Here is a 22,603-nt window from a genome sequence, read left to right on the forward strand (position 1 = left end):
CCCTTTCACACTGGGGCGTTTTCAGGCGTTTTTCAGGCGCTTTAGCGTTAAAAAAAGCGCCTGTAAAGCGCTTGAAGGAAGCCTCATCTGCAGTCCCAATGTGAAAGCCCAAGTGCTTTAAGAATCCTTTCACAATGTCAGCGCCTGAAAAACACTCGTAAAGCGCTGCTTAAACTAGCAGCGCTTTACCAGCGTTTTTCGAGCGTTATTGGGGCGCTTTTAACCCCTGCTAGTGGTCAAATAAAGGGTTAAAAGCGCCCACAAAACGCTGCTGCCAATAGCGTTTTTCAGGCGTTTTTCTGGCGTTTTACAGGCGCTTCCCATTGATTTCAATGGGAAGGGGCACTTTAGGAGTGTTGTATTCACCGCTCCAAAAGCGCTGCAAAGAAGCTGCTTGCAGGACTTTTTTTGACGCCCTGCCAGCGCAGCGCCTTGGTGTGAAAGCACTCGGGCTTTTACATTGGGATTGCAGTTGCAGCTTCTTTCAGGCGCTTTTTTTAACGCTGAAGCGCCTGAAAAACGCCCCAGTATGAAAGGGATCTCGGTGTGAAAGCACTCGGGCTTTTACATTGGGATTACAGTTGCGGCTTCTTTCAGGCGTATTTTTTAACGCTAAAGCGCATGAAAAACGCCTGAAAAACGCCCCAGTGTGAAAGGGGTCTTGGTGGTGAGAGGGTCACTGTCTGCCCATCGCTGCTTTAATACGACAGTCACCAAAAAGCTTAGTAACGTCCAATGTCACTAATATCGATCAGGGATAAGGGTTCAAATTTAGACATTGATCCCGATTGGCAAACTATTGACCAAATGCTTGAAGTCAAAGAAAATGCACAAAATTGCAACATTTCAGACATTTTCTGCGATATGCATCAGTCAACTGGAGGGGAATTTTGCTAAATTTTCACAAATTGTAACGTCCATCTCTAATCCCGATTCCAAAATATTATTACCTTATTTTAAAAAAAATAATTGACTGAGGATCTGGAAATTATGGCTCATTCAAAGATCATGGTTGAATACCGCATTTATCGGCGTATAACATGCACATTCATTTTACCCCCTTCCTGACCAGAGCACTTGCGATTCGGCACTGCGTTGCATTAACTGACAATTGCGCGGCCGTGTGACGTTGTACCTAAACAAAATTTAAATTTTTCCCCTCCCCCACAAATAGAGCTTTCTTTTGGTGGTATTTGATCGTCTCTTTGGGTTTCATTTTTTGCGCTATAAACAAAAAAAAATAAAAAAATTCAATTTTTTTACTTCTTGCTATAATAAATATCCCCCAAAAATATATAAAATGATTTTTTTCCTCAGTTTAGGCCGATATGTATTCTTCTACATATTTTTGGTTTAAAAAAAAAATTGTAAGCAGCGTATATTGATTGGTTTGCGCAACATTTATAGCAGGGAAATACAATTAGAGGACCTCCAGCTGTTGCAGAACTACAAGTTCCATGAGGCACAGCAAGACTCTGACAACCACAAGCATGACACCCAGAGGCAGAGGCATGATGGGACTTGTAGTTTTGCAACAGCTGGGAGGTCCGCTAATTGCATATCCCTGTTTTATAGCATCTGCTAAATACACAATCTGCGATTTTTATCAGGACTGCGACATTATGGTGGACACATCGGACATTTTTTTACACTATTTTTGGGACCATTGTCATTTATATAGCGATTGATGCTATAAAAATGCTCTGATTACTGTGCAAATGACACTGCCAATGAAGGGGTTACTCACTAGGGGGCAGTGAAGGGGTTAAGTGCATCCTAGGGAGTGATTCTAACTGTTATGGGCTGGGCTTTAACACACATGACAGTGATCACAGCTCTTGATGACAGAGAGCAGTGATCTCTGTCCTGTCACTAGGTAGAATAGGGAAATGCTTTGTTTACCAAAGCATCTCCCCGTTCTTCCTCTCCGTGACACAATCGTGGGCACCCAGCGGACATAGTGTCCGCGGGATCCAGGTCACTGAAACTGCGGTGGGCGCGTGCCCGCAACACCGCTTCTTAAAAGGGGAAGTAGATGTACGCCCTTTTGCCCACCAGTGCCATTCTGACGACGTACATCGGCATGCGCTGGTCGGCAAGCAGTTAGGAGGGTAGTTTCAAGAAAAAAAAACTTCAATTTTAAATAAGGAACTTTGAAGCAAAATAAGGGTCAGTGCTCATCTGCAGCCTCACCATTGCCGTCAATGCCGCCCCACCAGTCCACGTCAATGCCGCCCCACCAGTCCACGTCAATGCCGCCCCACCAGTCCACGTCAATGCCGCCCCACCAGTCCACGTCAATGCCGCCCCACCAGTCCACGTCAATGCCGCCCCACCAGTCCACGTCAATGCCGCCCCACCAGTCCACGTCAATGCCGCCCCACCAGTCCACGTCAATGCCGCCCCACCAGTCCACGTCAATCCCGCCCCACCAGTCCACGTCAATCCCGCCCCACCAGTCCACGTCAATCCCGCCCCACCAGTCCACGTCAGTCCACATCGGTGCAGCCTGATTGATGCTCATCTGCAGCCTAAAAGGGACAGGCAGGGGGGCGGGATAAGCACCGACATTACATACATACAGTGAGAATCTCCTATGATAGAACATTGGTCCAATGGCAGCCCAGGAGACGGGACGTCCTATTACAGAGGCCGCCAAGTAAATAGGAGATCGCACTGTATGTAATCTGGTGGCGCTCATATCATTGGGATGCTCGCTCTAGGTCTGACTCAAAATGAAAACATTTAGACCGGGCCAGTGGGATTTTCAGTAGGAGGTTTGCAATCAACCTTTTCATTTTCATAACAGGGTCAGACCACCAAAGGCTGCTAATTTGGCTTTTGTAAGAGATATTTCAGAGTTAAAGATAAAGAATATGTGAACTCAACACTTCATATTCCTGATATGTGCCTGCTGTACCATGTACTATATAAAAACGATCCTGTTCTCTTTGTATTGCTTCCTTTGTGTGAAATCCCTGCTGTTCCTGCCAGTCCCTCTGCTTTCCTATTAAACCCTGACCACACTAAGCAGAATAGCACAGCGTGGTTAGTTCTCTGGCTGTGCTGGGAACTCAGTGTGCTCTCCTCCAATGATCAGACTTGTGCTGACACCCCCACCATGCACAGCCATTCACTGAGAAGCTCAGTCATCTGCTATTTCTCTCCCCCCCCCCAGCTATAATGCAGCTGAGAACAGAGGGAATATGATCAAACATTATGAATATATTTTTCCAGTTTTTTTATATGTACAGTATACACAAATGTTTTGACTTTCATTTCTATTTTAAACTTAATGGGCTGTTTTACAAGGTGAACCTTTACAATCACTTTAAAAATCACCCATCAACTTTATATTATAGTGTTGGGGTCGATCTTGGCTCTTGGATTCCTGGGCCAACACAAGAGCCTTTGGTGCAGGAGGCCCTTCGTGCTTTAAACATCTGAAAACCATATAATTTTTTTTTTATTTTTTTTTTATTTATTTTTTTAAGAAACCCAAGCAAGGTGTAAATAAAGACCAAAGTTCCCTACAACAAATAATCTCATCACCAATGTGTCCCAACACCCCAATACTGCAGCTGCCATCACTTTTAGCATTTGGCACTTCCGGCCCGTGTCCCACCCCATGTGCTGTGGTTCCCCTACGTCACTGCCGAATCCCATAGTGACGCAAGGGAACCACTGCAGTGAGGCTATAAGGTGGCAAACAAAAGTAATCACAACTTTAGTGGGGGTGCCACTGCTGAGCAGTGGCCTAGCATGGGTTGTCAGTGCTCAGGGCAAGGTAACCAATTTGCGCCCACTAACCCATGGACTTGTAGAAGTCCCTTCTACTAGCACAGTAGTATTGACCTACCAGACCACTGCACAGACCTGATTCCTACACTGACCCGATCCCTACACTGCTACACTGACCTGATTACTTTACTGACACAGACACTGACCTACCTGACCCCTACACAAACCTACCCGATTACTATACTGACACCTACACTGACCTACCTGATCACTATACTGACACCTACATTGACCCCTACATATACCTACCTGATTACTACACTGATACCTGCACTGATCTACCTGATCCCTACACAGACCTACCTGATTACTAAACTGACACCTACAGTGACCTACCCGACCACTACACAGACACCTACACAGACCTACCTGACCACTACACTGAACTATCCGATTCCTACACTGACCTACCTCTCCCCCCTGCCCTGACCATGTCCACCTCCCTTGGCCCAGCAACAGGTCACTCACCTCTTCTGTCTCCCAAGTGCCATGTACTATAATATGGCCTGTGCCAGACACTGCCACAATGAGGACTCGAGAAGATATGGAGTGGATGAGCGACACAGCATGCCAGCGTACAGGCAGCCGAACAGCGAGACAGGAATCTGGAAACAAGTAGCCAATCACAGGGCACCCATGTCTGCCGCTCGTCCATCACAGAGCGGTGGTCACAGAGCGCAGTCCAAGTGAGGGAAAGCGGGCCGGCCACCATACTGGACAGTGTAGATAAAGAAGGGTGCACGGAGTGACTCCTGGATGGCGGGCAAGGGATGTCAATATCGTGCCCGGAGTCGCCGTCCCTCTGCCCCCCCCCCCCCCTTAACCACGCTACATCACTGCTGCTGAGATCCCCAATCAATATAACAAACCCCTACAAGTCTACACTTAGAAGCAGAACATCTTTGTCCGCTTTAAGAATGACAAAAGCAAACATGACCACAATACTCCATGTATTATTTAAGCACAATAATTATGATAAAGAAGCATTACCTTGAATGGCCAGGGCAGCTAGTCGGACGTACTGCTCCACAGTACAGTGCACTTGTGCATCATAGACATTCTTTCTTAACTGGAGGTAATACTGGTACCTGTAAGAGAAAGGTTTGGTCAGTATTCGGTCAGAGGGTACAGGAGAGCTCACTATAATATTCCTGATCCCCCAATAGAGTGACATTTCCGAAAAGAAGAACGTGATCACAATAGATAAAACAGTCCTCCTCAACCAATGAGTGCCATCTGGGCTCTGCGGGGGTGCCATAGCAAAACACTAAAAATGGTACCAACAAAGGAAGACAGGTGGATCCAGTAGCTTTATTCAAGCCTGCCTTATATTTTAGAAAGAGCCACAGATTGTAAATACAAGCCCTGACCCTGTGCAGGGCAGCCATCCGCGTGCCTCTAAATGATAACATGAAAGGGTTGCTAAGGAGCACATCAAGTCGCCGCGCAGCATCAACATTTCCCCTCACTTGCTTCCATAACTGTCCATAGGGAAGCGCAGGTCATCGGGGGGGGGGGGTTGGTGCTGCCCGTGGTTCTCTCCTCTCCCAGAGAGCAGATGGCATTCCTCCTCCCAGTGCCAATATGCTGGGGCCCAGAAGCTTTTTCTTGGTCAGCCAAGAGGTGGTTGAAGTGACAGCGGTGTGGCCACCTCTTTTCCTCACTGCACAGGTGGGCACTATGGCTGATCCATCTGCTGAAGATGGAGGCGGAGCAGAGATTGCAGCCCTACAAGTCTTATTTCCTGTGCTGTGTGGCTGATGGGGAGAGGCTTCTCCAGCAGGAATTCTGTTCATTTGCCTACTGACCGCCACGCCACTACATCCTGACCGCCACGCCACTACATCCTGACCGCCACGCCACTACATACTGCTCACTGACCACCACGCCACTACATATTGACCATCGCGCCACTACATACTGCTCTCCGCGCCACTACATACTGCTCACTGACTGCCACGCCACTACATACTGAACACTGACCGCCACTACATACTGAACACTGACAGCCACTCCACTACATACTAATCATGGATTGCTACACCACTACAGGCTGCTCACTGAGCGCCACTACATACTGCTCACTAATTGCCATGCCACTACATACTGCTCACTGATCACCTCACCACGCCACTACATACTGCTCACTGATCATCACGCCACTACATACTGCTCACTGATTGCTACACCACTACATACTGCTCAATGACCGCCACGCCACTACATAACTGCTCACTGATCACTACATACTAATCACTGACCACCACACCACTACATACTGCTCACCCTGCAACTACATACTGCTCACTGACTGACATGCCACTGCATGCTGATCACTGGCCACCCTGCAACCTCAATATTGTACATTATATATACACCCATATATACCCATTTATCAACAACAGAAGTGTGTACAGCTAGCTTTTAGGGCTTGTTCACATTTGTGGCCGGGGTGGTGTGATGGGTGAAGGGAGTGTAAAAATTGGAGTTTCACCCACAGGTTTACCAGACCTAATAGCCAGCACAGTGGCTAGGCCGGTTTGTAGACATACATGTACTATACCCAGTGTCGCGCTCGTCGCCGAATGGGGCTGCTCTTCAGCTCCCTTCAATCGCCTGAAATGCACAGAGTTGCGGTGTGGGATCTTCAGAGTTGAAACAGGTGGTGAGGAGGTGATTTTATTACCTCCCAGTTGCCCGTCATCATCCCTCTAAAAAACGTGACCCGGCGTGGATCACTTTTCAGAGGTGAGGCAAGGGCGCTAGTGTAGACGAGCCCTTACAAAGCTTTTTAAAGCTATCGACTTTCTTCAAAACTTTAAAATGACTTTTATAGACATCATATATTTATACTTTATCTAGAATGATTCCTCCATCCATGCAAGCGAGTTGGATGGAGCTATTCCCCCCAATGTAATTCTACCGATGTATGCCCAGCTTAAAGTGGAACTTAACCCCCACATTATAAAAAAAAAAAAAAAAAAAATCAATCAATAAATGGTGTATTACATGCTGTATATAGTCATTATAAGATTCATTTTCTGTATTCTGCAAAAAAAAATTAAATAATAAAATCTGGTTGATCCTGTGGCTCTCCATCATCCCCTTCTCTCCAGGTCCCCAATTCAGCTAGGGATTTGGCAGCTGTGGTGGGAACTCTGCACGTGCTCAGTTTTCAGTGAGTTTCTATGCCGATCATTTCCTCCCCATCACATCTGAGCAGTTTAATTATGCCAAAGGCTGTTATTTTATTTTGAAAATGTGACCAGCAGCAGAGGACAGGAATCTCCCTGCAAACAGGCTGGGAACGATCTGGGTCATGTAACAGCTGTATATCGATTAGAAAAAGGTACTTCGTTTTTTTTATTAAACTAATTACAGTGCCATCATCCATATACAGGACAAGAAGAAGGGGCAAACTTAATTTAATTAAATGAAAGTGTGTGTTTAGTATCACTTTAAAGTGTTACTAAACCCAGGAGCCTGCACTCACTATATCTGGTCTCCCACAGTACACAGAACATGCAAATGCAATTATTTTAGTAAATATAAACTGCTAAATACCTTTTCTCATCAGCAGTATATAGCAGTCTTGTGACTTCTACCAGTGCCTGGTTAAAGCTTGCAAGAGGAATTTTTATTCTCCTCTGACTGTCCTATGAGGCTGCAGGACCCCTGACCCTCTGTCTGGACAGTGATGATTGGCGATCACATGCACCCTCCTAAGTAAAAAAAAACAAAAAAAAACACCCTCTAGCAATACACACCAAACTGAGCATGTGCAGAGTGTCCCCAAAGCTCTGTACTAGGGTTGCCACCTTTTCTTCAAGCAAAACCCAAACACTTTTGCAGTAAACACTATAGGATTATAAAAGACCTGGGACACATTTGGGTGCCCAAGGAGGGTAGTAATGTAGTGTACAGCGCGCTCCAGTGGGTGTGGCAAAATTGCTCTTGCTGACATCATCACCCCACCCTTCAGTGATGCCAAACATGCCCCCAAACAGCCGCCCACAGCAACAACAGATTTGTGAATGACTAGTTTGGTTACTTGGGAAACCACAGCCTGGTCTGAATAATGTGTCTGGGTTTCAGGTGGACTGAAAGCCAGACACATGATTCAAAACCCGAACTGTCCGGGTGAATCCTGGACAGGTGTCAACCCTACTCTGTACTCTCTGCACAAGCTCAGTTTGGTGTGTATTGCTAGAGGTTTTTTTTTGTTTGTTTGGGAGGATGCATGTGATCAGCACAGGGCAATCAGCACTGTCCAGACAGAGGGTCATAAGTCATGCAGCCTCATAGGACAGTCAGAGGGCTTTAACCAGTGCTCAGCCTGAAACTGATAAAAGTCACAAGACTGCTGATGAGAAAAGGTATTTAGCAGTTTATACCTCGTTTCTCAGAAACTAAGCCCTACCCTGAAAATAAGAACTAGTGTGATTTTTGGGGATGGCTGCAATATAAGCCCTACCCCGGAAATAAGCACTGGTTAAAGTCCTTGTAAAAAGATTATATAATGTGCAGTGTGCCTCCTTGTGTAACTTTACTGTGGAAAATACCTTATTTACAATGCCGCTGGGCGCTCATGGGACCCACTGGAGATTCTTCTCCTCTGGCTGACGTCAGCAGCCCTCCCTCTGCCATATTCGGAAAGGCAAAGAAGAGCTCCGGTGGGTCACGTGAGCGCCCAGCGCCACTGTAAATAAGGTATTTTCCACAATAAAAGTTACACAAGGAGACACACTGCACATTATGTAATCGTTTTACAGAACATATAACATCATTTTACAAGGGCTTTAACCAAGGTGTTTTGGGATTACTTTTATGCCAGTTTTTTTTTTTTTTTTTTTTTTTTTTTTTTTTAGAACATAGAGAGGGTTAAATGACAGCACAAGCACTTATGGGGGGAAAAAAGTAAAGGGGAAAAAAAAAATTTCAGTTTTTGTTTTTTTGAAAAAAAATTAAGTTACACCCAAACACATAAAATCACATCCGAGCGTTCTGTCATCTTAGGCACCATTCACACTGGACGTTAAAATAACGTTATAAAAACAGCAGTAGCTTTGCAGTGAGGTCTTACAATGTTTAATGTTTTTTGCAATAGCGTTTTTTAGGTTTTTTTTTTCCAATGGATCAAAAATGTTAAAACGCTGGTGAGCCATGTTTTTGAGCGTTTCTCAACGTTTATCAGCATTTATGAGTATTTGTCATTTTTTTTGTGGTCAGAAAAACAACTCCTGAATGCGATTTTATGGCGTTCAGAAAACAGCCATAAACTCCACTGCTGATAAACATCTGAAAACGTCCATGTGTGCATGGACACATAGGATAACAGAGGGGGGAGTTTATGGGCTGTTAAAAAAAAAAAAAAGTACATGAACTTTTTTGGCAGATTACTGGCATTTTACTGCTTTTACATTGGTGACCTTTTAACCACTTGCCGACCACCTCACGCCGATATACATCAGCAGAAGGGCTCGTACAGGAAAACGAACGTACCTGGACGTTGCCCTTTAAGAGGCGGAGCTCCGTGAGTCGGGTCACGGGTCCTGCAGACTTGATGTGCGCGATCGCCTCACAGAGAGGAAGAACGGGAGATGCCCATGTAAACAAGCATCTCCCTGTTCTGCCTAGTGACAGTGTCACTGATCAGTTCTTCCTGTGATTGGGAGCAGAGATCAGTGACATGTCACATGTAGCCACACCCCCCCCAGTTAGAAACATGCCCCTAGGACATACTTAACCCCTACACTGTCACCTAGTGTTTAACCCCTTCCCTGCCTGTGTCATTTACATAGGAATCAGTGCATTTGTATAGCACTAATTGCTGTATAAATGACAATGGTCCCAAAAACGTGTCAAATATCTCCGATGTGTCTGCCATAACGTCACAGTCACAAAAAAAAAAAAAAAAAAAAAAAAAAAAAAAAAATCGCATTTAAAAAAAAAAATATATATATATATATATGAATAAAAATGGCATAAAAACTATCCCCTATTTTGTGAACGCTATAAATTTTGCGCAAACCAATCAATCGCTTATTGCGATTTTTTTTTACCAAAAATATGTAGAAGAATACGGATCGGCCTAAACTGACGGAAACATTGTTTTGTTTTTTATATATTTTTGGGGGATATTTATTATAGCAAAATGTAAAAAATAATGCGTTTTTTTCCAAAAGTGTCGCTTTTTTTTTTTTGTGCAAAAAAATAAAAAATGCAGAGGTGAATACCACCAAAAGAAAGCTCTATTTGTGGGGAAAAAAGGACATCAATTTTGTTTGGGTGCAACGTCACACGGCTGCGCAATTGTCAGTTAAAGCGACGCAGTGCTGAATCGCAAAAAGTGGTCTGGTCAGGAAGGGGGCAAAATCTTCCAGGGCTGAAGCGGTTAAACCTTAAAAACCCCTGTACAAAAATGCTGCAAAAACGCCCGAAAAAAGGCCTGAAAAATATCAACACCTAGATGTGAACGGCGCCTTTGGAAAAACATTTCCATGCAACAATAAGTGAACAAAAAAAATAAAAATCCCCTACGCATCCACCATATATTGTGCTGAAAGGGTTTTAGCACATTTTGCTTGCCTGATTGCCTCCTGTAGATACGGAGATCGGACATTCTAATGCAGTTGCTGAAACCTTTCAAAACAAATGCTAAAGCTGTCAAGCAGACATTAGAGGGTTGTCAGGCGTACCGGCACTAGCCATCCGTTCTTAGGCCAGCCATACACCCCCTGTAGGCTGAATGAAAACACTCTAAGGCCTCTGTCACATGGGCACAGCACCAAAATTAAAAGACACGGGCCAACTCGGCTATTGCGTCATTCTGTATTCAGAAGGCAATTTACACGCGTTACGATACAACAAATGCTGCCCAAGCAACACCTCTGGTTTTAGGGCCAGTTCACACTACATGCAGTCCAGTGCGTTGTTGTGCATCAAACACACATGGAAAGTAGGTTATATGGTTACCAATGGCATAGTTTACACCAGTGCAGTCAGTTCCAGGGCTTTCCAGTTCCAGGGGGAAAAAAGTAGAACATGCAGTATTTTTCCAGCTCTGGACTATACTGGAACAGTTAAAAGCATCAAAAAAGCACTGGAAAGAAAAAAATAAAAAATAAAAAAAATAAACACACCCCGGACTAGACCCCAGTACAGTCAAAACAAACAAAATAAAATCTGGAATGCATCCCAAAACGCACCAGAAAGCGCATGCAGAAACACATCCAGAGCGGATCTGGAGTGCGTTTTGGTCTTGTGAACCAGCCCTTCAGGTTTTTTCACAAGGGTAGGCGAGATGACTTCAAACGCACATGCAGATCATTCCGATAGGGGGCATTTTTGATTCTTGATGTGATGCTCACGTGCTGGTGCGTACTGTCCCATTTATCTGCCATTGTTTTAGGCCTCATGCACACTGGACTGCCCCTGCCCTGTCAGACAGAACTGTTCTGCATGGCAGAGCAGTGTAAATCTCTGTGCTGGATGGACATATGCCTGGGCAGGTAAAAGAGCTCTTGTATGCATTTTATCTGGGTATTCAATGCTCTACACGGAGTTCAGTATTACAGAACCAAATACTTTTTTCTAGTTTTTATACTTGAGAAAGGTTTGGGCCCCTGTCTGTTTTTACTGCTACTATTCTACCCCATTTTAATATATTTTGAATGTCTTGCATTATACTGCATGCGGTTATTTTTATTGTAGCATGCTGACATCTAGTGGTAGTTTTGGGCCATAGCAACTAGTTTACTAAAGTGATTTTAGTATCTTCCTCTGCCTTCCACTCTTATTTTGTGCTAGAGGAACTGAAGTCTGCTCACATAATTTGTAATAAAAACCATCTTTGCCATTCTGAAGCTTCCCTCCAGCCACGTTGCATATTATTTATATATATATATATATATATATATATATATATATATATATATATATATATATATATATATATACTATGATTCTGAACTTGCTAAATATGCAAAAATCTCCCTCCACTAAGTCTGGCTGCAGCAACTATAACTGCAGGCAGCTGAAGCTGCTGCCTGTTCACTTCCTGGATTTACAGAGACACACCTCCAGCTCTCATTGGCCCTCTTATGACTCATCCCCCCTCCCTTCTTGGCACACTCTGGAATTTTCCGACCGTGTGTATGCAAGCCAAGCTTGAGCGGAATTCCGTCGGAAAAAACATCCAAGATTTTTCAGACGACAAATCTGATTGTGTGTACGGGGCATTCGAGAGAGATCTGTACATGTCATAAACCTAGACTTTTTACTAGACAAGAAACGGAAGTGGGCTGTATAGGGAATTTACTGGCAGAAACAAATAAGTTTCACTATCCAAAGTTAAAAACAACAAGGGCAGAAGATTTAATAGATGGAAAGTTGAAAAAAAATGGCTGAAGTTCTGCTTTAAGCCGGACATAGATGAGTCGAATTCTGAAAGACTAAGAAATTTCATTTGAATTTTGCACCATTAGTTGGTTGCAGCAACAGCCGATTTTTGTGAGGCCATCGAATAGGAGTGATCAGGTTGGAAATTCTTTGAAAAATGATTTTTGAATCAATGGATGGGAGAATCATGTGAGAAATATTTTTTTTAAAAATGCACATGCGGGCATGAAAAGAAAATTCCTGGGCAGAAAAGATTACCAGCCACGAAAATGCTTTACTGTAGCAAAATGAGGTGAAATTGAAGGCTTGGTTGGACTAATTTTGAAATCAATGGCGGCTCCATCTGATCACAAAATGCACTAAATTTCGGATTTTCTAAAGAAAATTTGTTCGGAATTTGACCCATGTATGGCCTTGCATTAGTCCTTGTTAGACCTTCCCCGTTGCCTCCATGTGCCCTCAGTCAGTGTCATGCCACGTACACACGAGCGGACTTTGACGGACTTTCAGCGGAGTTCCGACAGACTTTCCGAATGAACGGACTTGGCCACACATAATCACACCAAAGTCCAACGGATTCGAACATGTTGACGTACGACCGGACTAGAATAAGCAAGTTCATAGCCAGAGGCCAATAGCTGCCCTAGCGTCGGTTTTTGTCCGTCGGACTAGCATATACACAAACGGATTTCTCGGTCCGGTGGAGTTACGGTGTGAAAATGTAAAACATGTTCTATTTCTAAAGTCCGCTGGATTTTTGGCAAGCAAAGGTCCAATGGAGCCCACACACAATCGAATTGTCCGTCAGACCCTTGCTGTCAAAAAGTCCGGTCGTGTGTACGTGGCATTAGTTATTGACAGAGAGGGGGCTTAGGAAAGTCATTGTCTTCTTACACTTCAAAAAATACTGGAAAAAACATCCTCTGTTCTGCAATTAGCTCAAGTAAAATGGTGTTGGATTCAACTGCTGTGTCTTATCCTCTTGAAGACCAGGCCTTTTCTGGCACTTTTTGTGACAATCAGTATTTTTTGCTAGAAAACATCTTAGAGACCCCAAACATTATATATTTTATAAAGCAAAGGTCCTAGAGAATAAATGGGTGGGTTTTGCATTTTTTATTGTCACACAGTATTTGCGCAGTAATTTCAAGTGCAATTTTTGAGGAAAGAACACACTTTTTTTTCCTGAAAATTTAAATTTTATACTTTTTTGAATATTAATGTAAAAAAAAAAAAATAAGAAACACGTGACATAACCCAATTTTTGGTAAAGTATAAAAGATGATGTTACACTGAGCAAATAGATACCAAACATGTCACGTTAAAATAAAAAAATTGCACACGCCCATGCAATGGCATCAACGGAAATTTTACTATCCATAGGCGAAGCTTTAAAAGCCTTTATAGGTTACCACTATAGATTTACAGAGGAGGTCTGGTGCTAGAATTACTGCCCATGATCTGAAGCTCACAGTGATACCACCCATGTGTGGGACAATCACCATTTGCCTTTGCATGTAAGCACAGGGGGAAGAGAGCACTTTACATTTTTAAAAAAATGTTTTTCGTTTTTACACCGTCACTTTAATATAATTTTTCTTTTTAATCACTTTTATTGCTGTCACAAGGAATTTGAACATCCCTTGTGACAGCAATAGGCATGTGACAGTTACTCTTTATGGAGAGATCTGGAGTTTATAAGACCCTAGATCCCTCTTCTGCCCTGAAAGCATTTGATCACACCAAGATTGGTAAAATGAAATGCTTTTGATTTTTAAAAATGTCGCCGTTTCCATTTTGGTAACCCGGAAGTGATGGGACATCATCACTTCCGGGTTACTATATCATAGAGCCCAACAAAGCCAATTAGGTCCTTGCTGGGCTCTATGATCAGCTGGCAGAAGCAACTCCTGGTGGGATGGAAGATCCTGGTCCAGCCACCTCCGCCTTGGTGCTTGTAAAAGCAATCCAGTGGTTGGTTATCCGTTAGGATTGCTTTTAAAAGACAGCCGACTGCCAGTTATAAAAAGAGAAAAAAAAAAAAAAAAAAACAGTACTGGGATGATGTCTGAAGCTGCAGGCATCATCCTGGTAAAACTGCATATACTCCAGCGACGGCTGAAGTGGTTATTGAAGAGTGAAGCTGCCTATGGATGGTGCCAAGTCAAGAGGGGACTATACTGTCTGGACAGCCTGGATCTAAGGAGGTACGTCAATGCATAAAGCGGCATTTGAAACAGAACAGATAACAATTACCCCTGCCCGTGTTTGCCCTGGTGACTAGTTGGGCAGAATATCCCTACTTTTACAGTTATCAATATAACAGAATAGAACATTTTCCAATAAGAACACAAGAACTGTATACGTGTGGGACTTCATCCTACTTCCTGTTGTGTTAAGACAGGAAGTTAGGAGAATCTCCCAAAGGGGGACACAGACACTAATAAAAAGCTGCAACTATTCACCACTAAAAAATGTTTAAAAAATAAAACATTTTTTTTTTTTTTTTTACAAAAGTGCATACATATATACTGCACAGAGTTCTTTTATCATCCGAAGATGGGAAATTTCCTGTACACTAAAGCTTCTGGATTAACCCCGAACCCGGTCTAGCAGAAAGGCTGGCAGGTTGTTTATCAGAAACATTTTACGGTTAATGAAACGTTAACTAATAAATATCGACTTCAACCAGCGAGACTACAAGAAACATGCGAGGAATCCGATACAGGCTGGCGCGTTTTGCACAATTTCCGTGGGAGCGACCAGGAATGCAGGCATTAAAGGGGGAGGCCGGAGGGCTTCAGAGCAATCTAAATGAAGGATTTCACAGTTGAAAGAGCCGGCAGGGTTGGAGAAAATACAGAACAGGTCCAGGTAGTGATAACACGGCGGGGTGGAGGATAGCGGGCACCTGATGGCTCATTTCCTCCCTGTGAATTAATAACCAATTTACATCTGTAGCCCAATCTATGGTGTCACCTCTGCAACTGGGGACCACCAGGGCCGTTTTCAGACATCACAACGTCCTTTGCACTGATGAAGAAGGAAGACATATTTGCACAAGCTCCTCTTCCATCATGGGGTTAATTTGGCAAAACCTAAAATAAGAAAGTGCTATTGATGGCGGCATGTTGTCTGGTTTATATAATAAGCATTTATTAAACTGTTCCGGCTGCCAGCCAAGACCAGAAAATGGTGTCATTGTGTCTCTTCTATAGGGTCTTGTGACTCCTCTGCATCGTCCCTGCACCCTCCTCTTTGCAGCTCTTCAGCTGGCACTAAACAATACTCTCCGTAAATGATCCATAAACATCCACTACCTAATGGCCCTCTAATCTATTTTTCATTAAATTACTTATTGCGGTTTTCTTATGCCTCCTTGTAACGCCCTCTGTGAGCTCCTAAACCTCACATTCTCCATTTCCCTTTGGTTTGGAATGAGCAGGGTACACTAGTTGCGGTCATGTACATTGTTCTATGCACACTACACATCCCATAGTACGGTATTTTTCAACTGGGGTGACAGCACCCTGGGGTGATGCCAGGAGTCCTCCGGGGTGCCGTGGCAACAGCCCAATGTTGGCAATCCTCCTGTGTATAGAGCGGAGGCAGAGAGCTCTGCCCACACTTCCTCCCAGCTCTCTCCTCTCTGTACTATTGCTGGAAAAACAGAACCAACAATGGGGCACCATTTCTCCCACTGATACCAACGATGGGGCACTATTCGTCCCACTTACACCAACAATGGGACACTATTTCACCCACTGATCCCAATGATGGGCACCCTTCCACCCAATGACACCAATAATGGGGGCACTATTCCTCCCACGGATACCAGTTATGGGCACCTTTCCACCTATTGACACCAATAATGGGGGTAGGGAAGGGGGTGTCACCGCTCCAGGAGGATAGTTTAATAACAAGCCTCTATGCCTAGCTGAAGAAGCTATGGGTGCCGGCAATGCATGTAGCAATGAATGGAAATTAGTTCTGGACAGCCGCACTCCAAAAAAGCCTTTTATTCAAAAAAAAACACACAAGACAGCTGACGTGTTTCGCACTACACACAGTGCTTAGTCATAGCTAAAGAAAAAAGCTATTACTCCCACCTACTGACGCCAACGATTCGGCACCATTCCTCCCACTGATACCAACGATGGGCACCCTTCCACCCACTGACATCAATGATGGGGGCACTATGCCTCCCACCTATACCAGTGATGCACACCCTTCCACCTACCGACACCAACAATGGGGCAACCATCCACCTACTGACACCAACGATGGGGCAACCTTCCACCAACCGACACCAACGATGGGGCAATCTTTCCACCTACCGACACCAACGATGGGGCAATCTTTCCACCTACCGACACCAACGATGGGGCAATCTTTCCACCTACCGACACCAACGATGGGGCAATCTTTCCACCTACCGACACCAACGATGGGGCAACCTTCCACCTACCGACACCAACGATGGGGCAACCTTCCACCTACCGACACCGATGGGGCAACCTTCCACCTACCGACACCGATGGGGCAACCTTCCACCTACCGACACCAACGATGGGGCAACCTTCCGCCTACCGACACCAACGATGGGGCAACCTTCCGCCTACCGACACCAACGATGGGGCAACCATCCACCTACCGACACCAACGATGGGGCAACCATCCACCTACCGACACCAACGATGGGGCAACCATCCACCTACCGACACCAACGATGGGGCAACCATCCACCTACCGACACCAACGATGGGGCAACCATCCACCTACCGACACCAACGATGGGGCAACCATCCACCTACCGACACCAACGATGGGGCAACCATCCACCTACCGACACCAACGATGGGGCAACCATCCACCTACCGACACCAACGATGGGGCAATCTTTCCACCTACCGACACCAACGATGGGGCAATCTTTCCACCTACCGACACCAACGATGGGGCAACCTTCCACCTACCGACACCAACGATGGGGCAACCATCCACCTACCGACACCAACGATGGGGCAACCTTCCGCCTACCGACACCAACGATGGGGCAACCTTCCGCCTACCGACACCAACGATGGGGCAACCATCCACCTACCGACACCAACGATGGGGCAACCATCCACCTACCGACACCAACGATGGGGCAACCATCCACCTACCGACACCAACGATGGGGCAACCATCCACCTACCGACACCAACGATGGGGCAACCATCCACCTACCGACACCAACGATGGGGCAACCATCCACCTACCGACACCAACGATGGGGCAACCATCCACCTACCGACACCAACGATGGGGCAATCTTTCCACCTACCGACACCAACGATGGGGCAATCTTTCCACCTACCGACACCAACGATGGGGCAACCTTCCACCTACCGACACCAACGATGGGGCAACCTTCCACCTACCGACACCGATGGGGCAACCTTCCACCTACCGACACCGATGGGGCAACCTTCCGCCTACCGACACCAACGATGGGGCAACCTTCCGCCTACCGACACCAACGATGGGGCAACCTTCCGCCTACCGACACCAACGATGGGGCAACCATCCACCTACCGACACCAACGATGGGGCAATCTTTCCACCTACCGACACCAACGATGGGGCAACCTTCCAACTACCGACACCAACGATGGGGCAACCTTCCGCCTACCGACACCAACGATGGGGCAACCATCCACCTACCGACACCAACGATGGGGCAACCATCCACCTACCGACACCAACGATGGGGCAACCATCCACCTACCGACACCAACGATGGGGCAACCATCCACCTACCGACACCAACGATGGGGCAACCATCCACCTACCGACACCAACGATGGGGCAACCATCCACCTACCGACACCAAACGATGGGGCAACCATCCACCTACCGACACCAATGATGGGGCAACCATCCACCTACCGACACCAATGATGGGGCAACCATCCACCTACCGACACCAATGATGGGGCAACCATCCACCTACCGACACCAATGATGGGGCAACCATCCACCTGCCGACACCAATGATGGGGCAACCATCCACCTGCCGACACCAATGATGGGGCAACCATCCACCTGCCGACACCAATGATGGGGCAACCATCCACCTACCGACACCAATGATGGGGCAACCATCCACCTACCGACACCAATGATGGGGCAACCATCCACCTACTGACACCAATGATGGGGCAACCATCCACCTACCGACACCAATGATGGGGCAACCATCCACCTACCGACACCAATGATGGGGCAACCATCCACCTACCGACACCAATGATGGGGCAACCATCCACCTACCGACACCAATGATGGGGCAACCATCCACCTACTGACACCAATGATGGGGCAACCATCCACCTACTGACACCAATGATGGGGCAACCTTCCACCTACTGACACCAATGATGGGGCAACCATCCACCTACCGACACCAATGATGGGGCAACCATCCACCTACTGACACCAATGATGGGGCAACCTTCCACCTACTGACACCAATGATGGGGCAACCTTCCACCTACTGACACCAATGATGGGGCAACCTTACACCAACTGAAACCAATGATGGGGCAACCTTACACCAACTGAAACCAATGATGGGGCAACCTTCCACCAACTGACACCAATGATGGGGCAATCTTTCCACCTACTGACACCAATGATGGGGCAACCTTCCACCTACTGACACCAATGATGGGGCAACCTTCCACCTACTGACACCAATGATGGGGCAACCTTCCACCTACTGACACCAATGATGGGGCAACCTTCCACCTACTGACACCAATGATGGAGCACTATTCCTTCCACTAAAGATGTGGTGACATTTACCCTCACTGACACCAGGACATTTTCTACTCCCACAGTCTGGCCCCCTAAAGTCTGAAGGAAGTAAACTGGCCCTTTGTTTAGAAAGTTTGGAGACTCCTGCTGTTGAGGGAAGATGTCTATTCTTACCTATTATCTGGTCTGGTCATGTTATCGGCTCCCAAACAAGGCATGTAATGAAAACGTAAAGGTTTTATTTAGCGATTTCATTAGTATGTTGAGGGGGTAGGAAAGGAGGAACCAGGGAAAGCAACATGCAGTGCCTTAAAAAAGTATTCATAATTTTCCACATTTTACAACCAAAAACGTAAATGTATTGTATTGGGATTTTATGTGATAGACCAACACAAAGTGACACATAATTGTGAAGTGGAAGGAAAATGATAAATGGTTTTTCAAAGTTTTCACAAATAAATAATGTTAAGGTAGGTGTGCATTTGTATTCAGCCCCCTTTGCTTTGATATCCCTAACCAAAATCTAGTGGAACCTAATGCCAATTGGTAATTAGAGTATAAATACAGCTGTTCTGTGAAGCCCTCAGAGGTTTTAAAAAATCTTAGTGAACAAATAGCATCATGATGGCCAAGGAACACACCAGACAGGTCAGGGATAAAGTTGTAGAGAAATTTAAAGCTGGATTAGGTTATAAAAACAACTATCCCACAGAGCACTGTCCAATCCATCATCTGAAAATGGATAGAGTATGGCACAACTGCAAACCTACCAAGACATGGCCGTCCACCTAAACTGACAGGCCGGGCATGGGGAGCATTAATCAGAGAAGCAGCCAAGAGACCCATGGTAACTCTGGAGGAGCTGCAGAGATCCACAGCTCAGGTGGGAGAATCTGCCCACAGGACAACTATTAGTCGGGCACTCCACAAATCTGATCTTTATGGAAGAGTGGCAAGAAGAAAGCCATTGTTGAAAGTAAGCCATAAGAAGTCCCTTTTGCAGTTTGCGAAAAGCCATACGGGGGACACAGCAAACATGTGGAAGAAGGCGCTCTGGTCAGATGTGACCAAAATTGAACTTTTTGGCCTAAAAGCAAAACACTATGTGTGGTAGAAAACGAACACTGCACAATACGCTGAACACATCATCCCCACTGTGAAACATGGTGGTGGCAGCATCATGTTGTGGGGCTGCCTTTCTTCAGCAGGGACAGGGAAGCTGGTCAGAGTTGATAGGAAGATGAATGGAGCCAAATACAGGGCAATCTTAGAAGAAAACCTGTTAGAGTCTGCAAAAGACTTGAGACTGGGGCTGAGGTTAGTCTTCCAGCAGGACAACAACCTTAAACATACAGCCAGAGCTACAATGGAATGGTTTAGCTCAGTGGTTGTCATCCCGGTCCTCAAATACCCCCAACAGGCCATCTTTTGGGAATTTTTCTAAGCCCTTGTACACACGGTCGGACATTCTGACAACCAAATCCGTTGGATTTTGTCCGACGGATTTTGTCCGAAACTGTTGCATACACACGATCGGACAAAGTTGTCGGAAAATCCGATTGTACATAACGTGATGATGTTATTTCGTTAGGACGGGACTACGTTCAGGCTAGTAGCCAATAGCTTTGGTCTAGGAATTTGATCTGAGCATGCGTGGCACTTTGTCCGTTGGAGTAGGCTACACATATTCAGAGTATGTCCGATCGGAGCATTTTGTCAGAAAATTTTACGGACAAGTTGGAAAACTTGGTCCATAGGATACTCCGATGGAAACAGTCTGATGGAGACCACACACAGTCGGATTATCTGACAAAAAACGGTCTGATAGGAAAAAAAAAAAAAAAAAAAAAAAAGGAAAACCACTTATAATTTTCCTTCCACTTCACAATTATGCGCCACTTTGTGTTGTTCTATCTCCTAAAATCCCAATAAAATACATTTACGTTTTTGGTTGTAACATGACAAAATGTGGAAAATTTCAAGGGGTTTGAATACTTTTTCAAGGCACTGTATAAGCAGATTAAACTTCAGCTTTAAGAGCAAGGCAGTCATGTCTGGGTGTCTTCCAAAAGCTCAGTTCAGCACTGTGTTCTCCATTCGGGTCTCTGGCCTGCTCAGCCAAGTCTTGCCAAGGCATGCAGGCATTTTTTAACACGCTTCTCTGTGCCGATCCTGCCTTCCCTACAGCCGTCTGCTTGTATTCCAGAATAAACAAAGACTATTTCCAGCAGTCAGGCTGGAATCTTAGTGTTTGCCTTTGCAGAGAGTTGGGACGGTGCATTTTTTATTTATTTTTTCACCCTAAAAGGCCACTATTTGTTAAAAAATAAACGTTCCACGTGAAGTATGCGAGAAGCCAGTAGCAGCACGCTCGCAGGAGACAGCAAGCTCCAACCTGAAGCTAACTTTCTGCCCTCCAACCTCCGCATTCATTAGAGCAAATTACAGGGAGAGGATCGGCAGCACAAGGCATTCCCTCATCGTAACCTATAATTTCATCAGAGCTAATCTGTAGTACGCGGCGAGGAAAGAATCGCCACCATCCGCGCAGGGGCTGATTTGCATGGCTTCAATGGGGATTGTTCAGTTTGCGGTTTGTAGGGAACACAATACACAAGGATAATCTCATTCAAAATGCTTGTAAAGACCCGAATTCACCAACAATGCGCGCATGAGCCCCGGGTAAAGCTGCATTCCTCTCAACAGTTCCAAAATTAAAAGGCAGCTATAAAGTATTTCAATACTGCTTATAAGTGCTGCATACATTGAGGGCGCTACAGGATATAAGTACCTGTAATAGGTAAATAAATCAATCCATAAAGGCCTTAAAATCAGTGATAGAATCTGCCCAAGATAAAAAGTATACTCCACTTAAAGTGGTTGTAAACCCCGTTACACCACTTGTACCTACAGGTAAGCCTATAATAAGGCTTACTTGTAGGTACTGTAAATACTGTATTACTGTATAACATGCATTTTTGTTACCCTGAAAATCAGGTGCAAATAGTGTGTGCGTGTTGTATGCCGTGTTGTATGCCGATACTGCAATTTGGGCTGCCTAAGAGGGAAGGTGGGGGGGGAGCGCCGTCAGATGACATACAGCGAGAGTCTCCCATTTATTCAGTGGCCTCTAATTTGAAGTCCAGTCTCCTGGGCCGGCATTGGACCAGTGTTCTGTCATAGAAGCCAGTCCAGGAGAAGGGACTTCCTATTAAAGAGATCGCAGAGTAAACAGGAGATTCTCACTGTATGTAATCTGATGGCGCTCGTCCTGCCCCCCTCCCTGTCCTCTCCATCCATTCATTGGATCAGGTCCCGGCACCGCCATTCAAACTAAGGGAAACAGGAAGTGGAGCCTTGCTGCTTCACTGCCCGTTTCCTTCTGCACATGCCCGAGCTTTGTGAATGGCCGGCTGTGTTCTGGGACACACAAAGTTCCCAGAACACACCGCGCCCCATTCCCCAGGAGACAACGCGAGGAGGAGAAGAATGAAGATCACCACTGAGTAGGAAGTGGCAGATTACAACGATCTGCCTAGCAACAGCCATTTCTGACAAGTAAAAAAAATGTATGTTTTTTCAGATTTTTAGGAGCATT

The 22,603-nt window shown here is 45.5% G+C and overlaps 1 protein-coding gene across 1 annotated transcript in view; it reads right to left on the reverse strand.

Annotated features, from left to right (window-relative positions):
* Positions 1-22,603, reverse strand: part of PTPN14 (protein tyrosine phosphatase non-receptor type 14) — a 182,214-nt gene that overhangs the window by 74,570 nt on the left and 85,041 nt on the right. The window contains exon 4 of the mRNA XM_077485765.1: positions 4,792-4,889. Within this exon, the coding sequence (XP_077341891.1) occupies positions 4,792-4,889 (98 nt within the window). The remainder of the gene's footprint in view (positions 1-4,791; positions 4,890-22,603) is intronic.

Source organism: Lithobates pipiens, unplaced genomic scaffold, assembly GCF_037356315.1.
Source record: "Lithobates pipiens isolate NorthernLeopardFrog02 unplaced genomic scaffold, aLitPip1_a1.2 Scaffold_18, whole genome shotgun sequence".
In the NCBI taxonomy this organism is placed as follows: domain Eukaryota; kingdom Metazoa; phylum Chordata; class Amphibia; order Anura; family Ranidae; genus Lithobates; species Lithobates pipiens.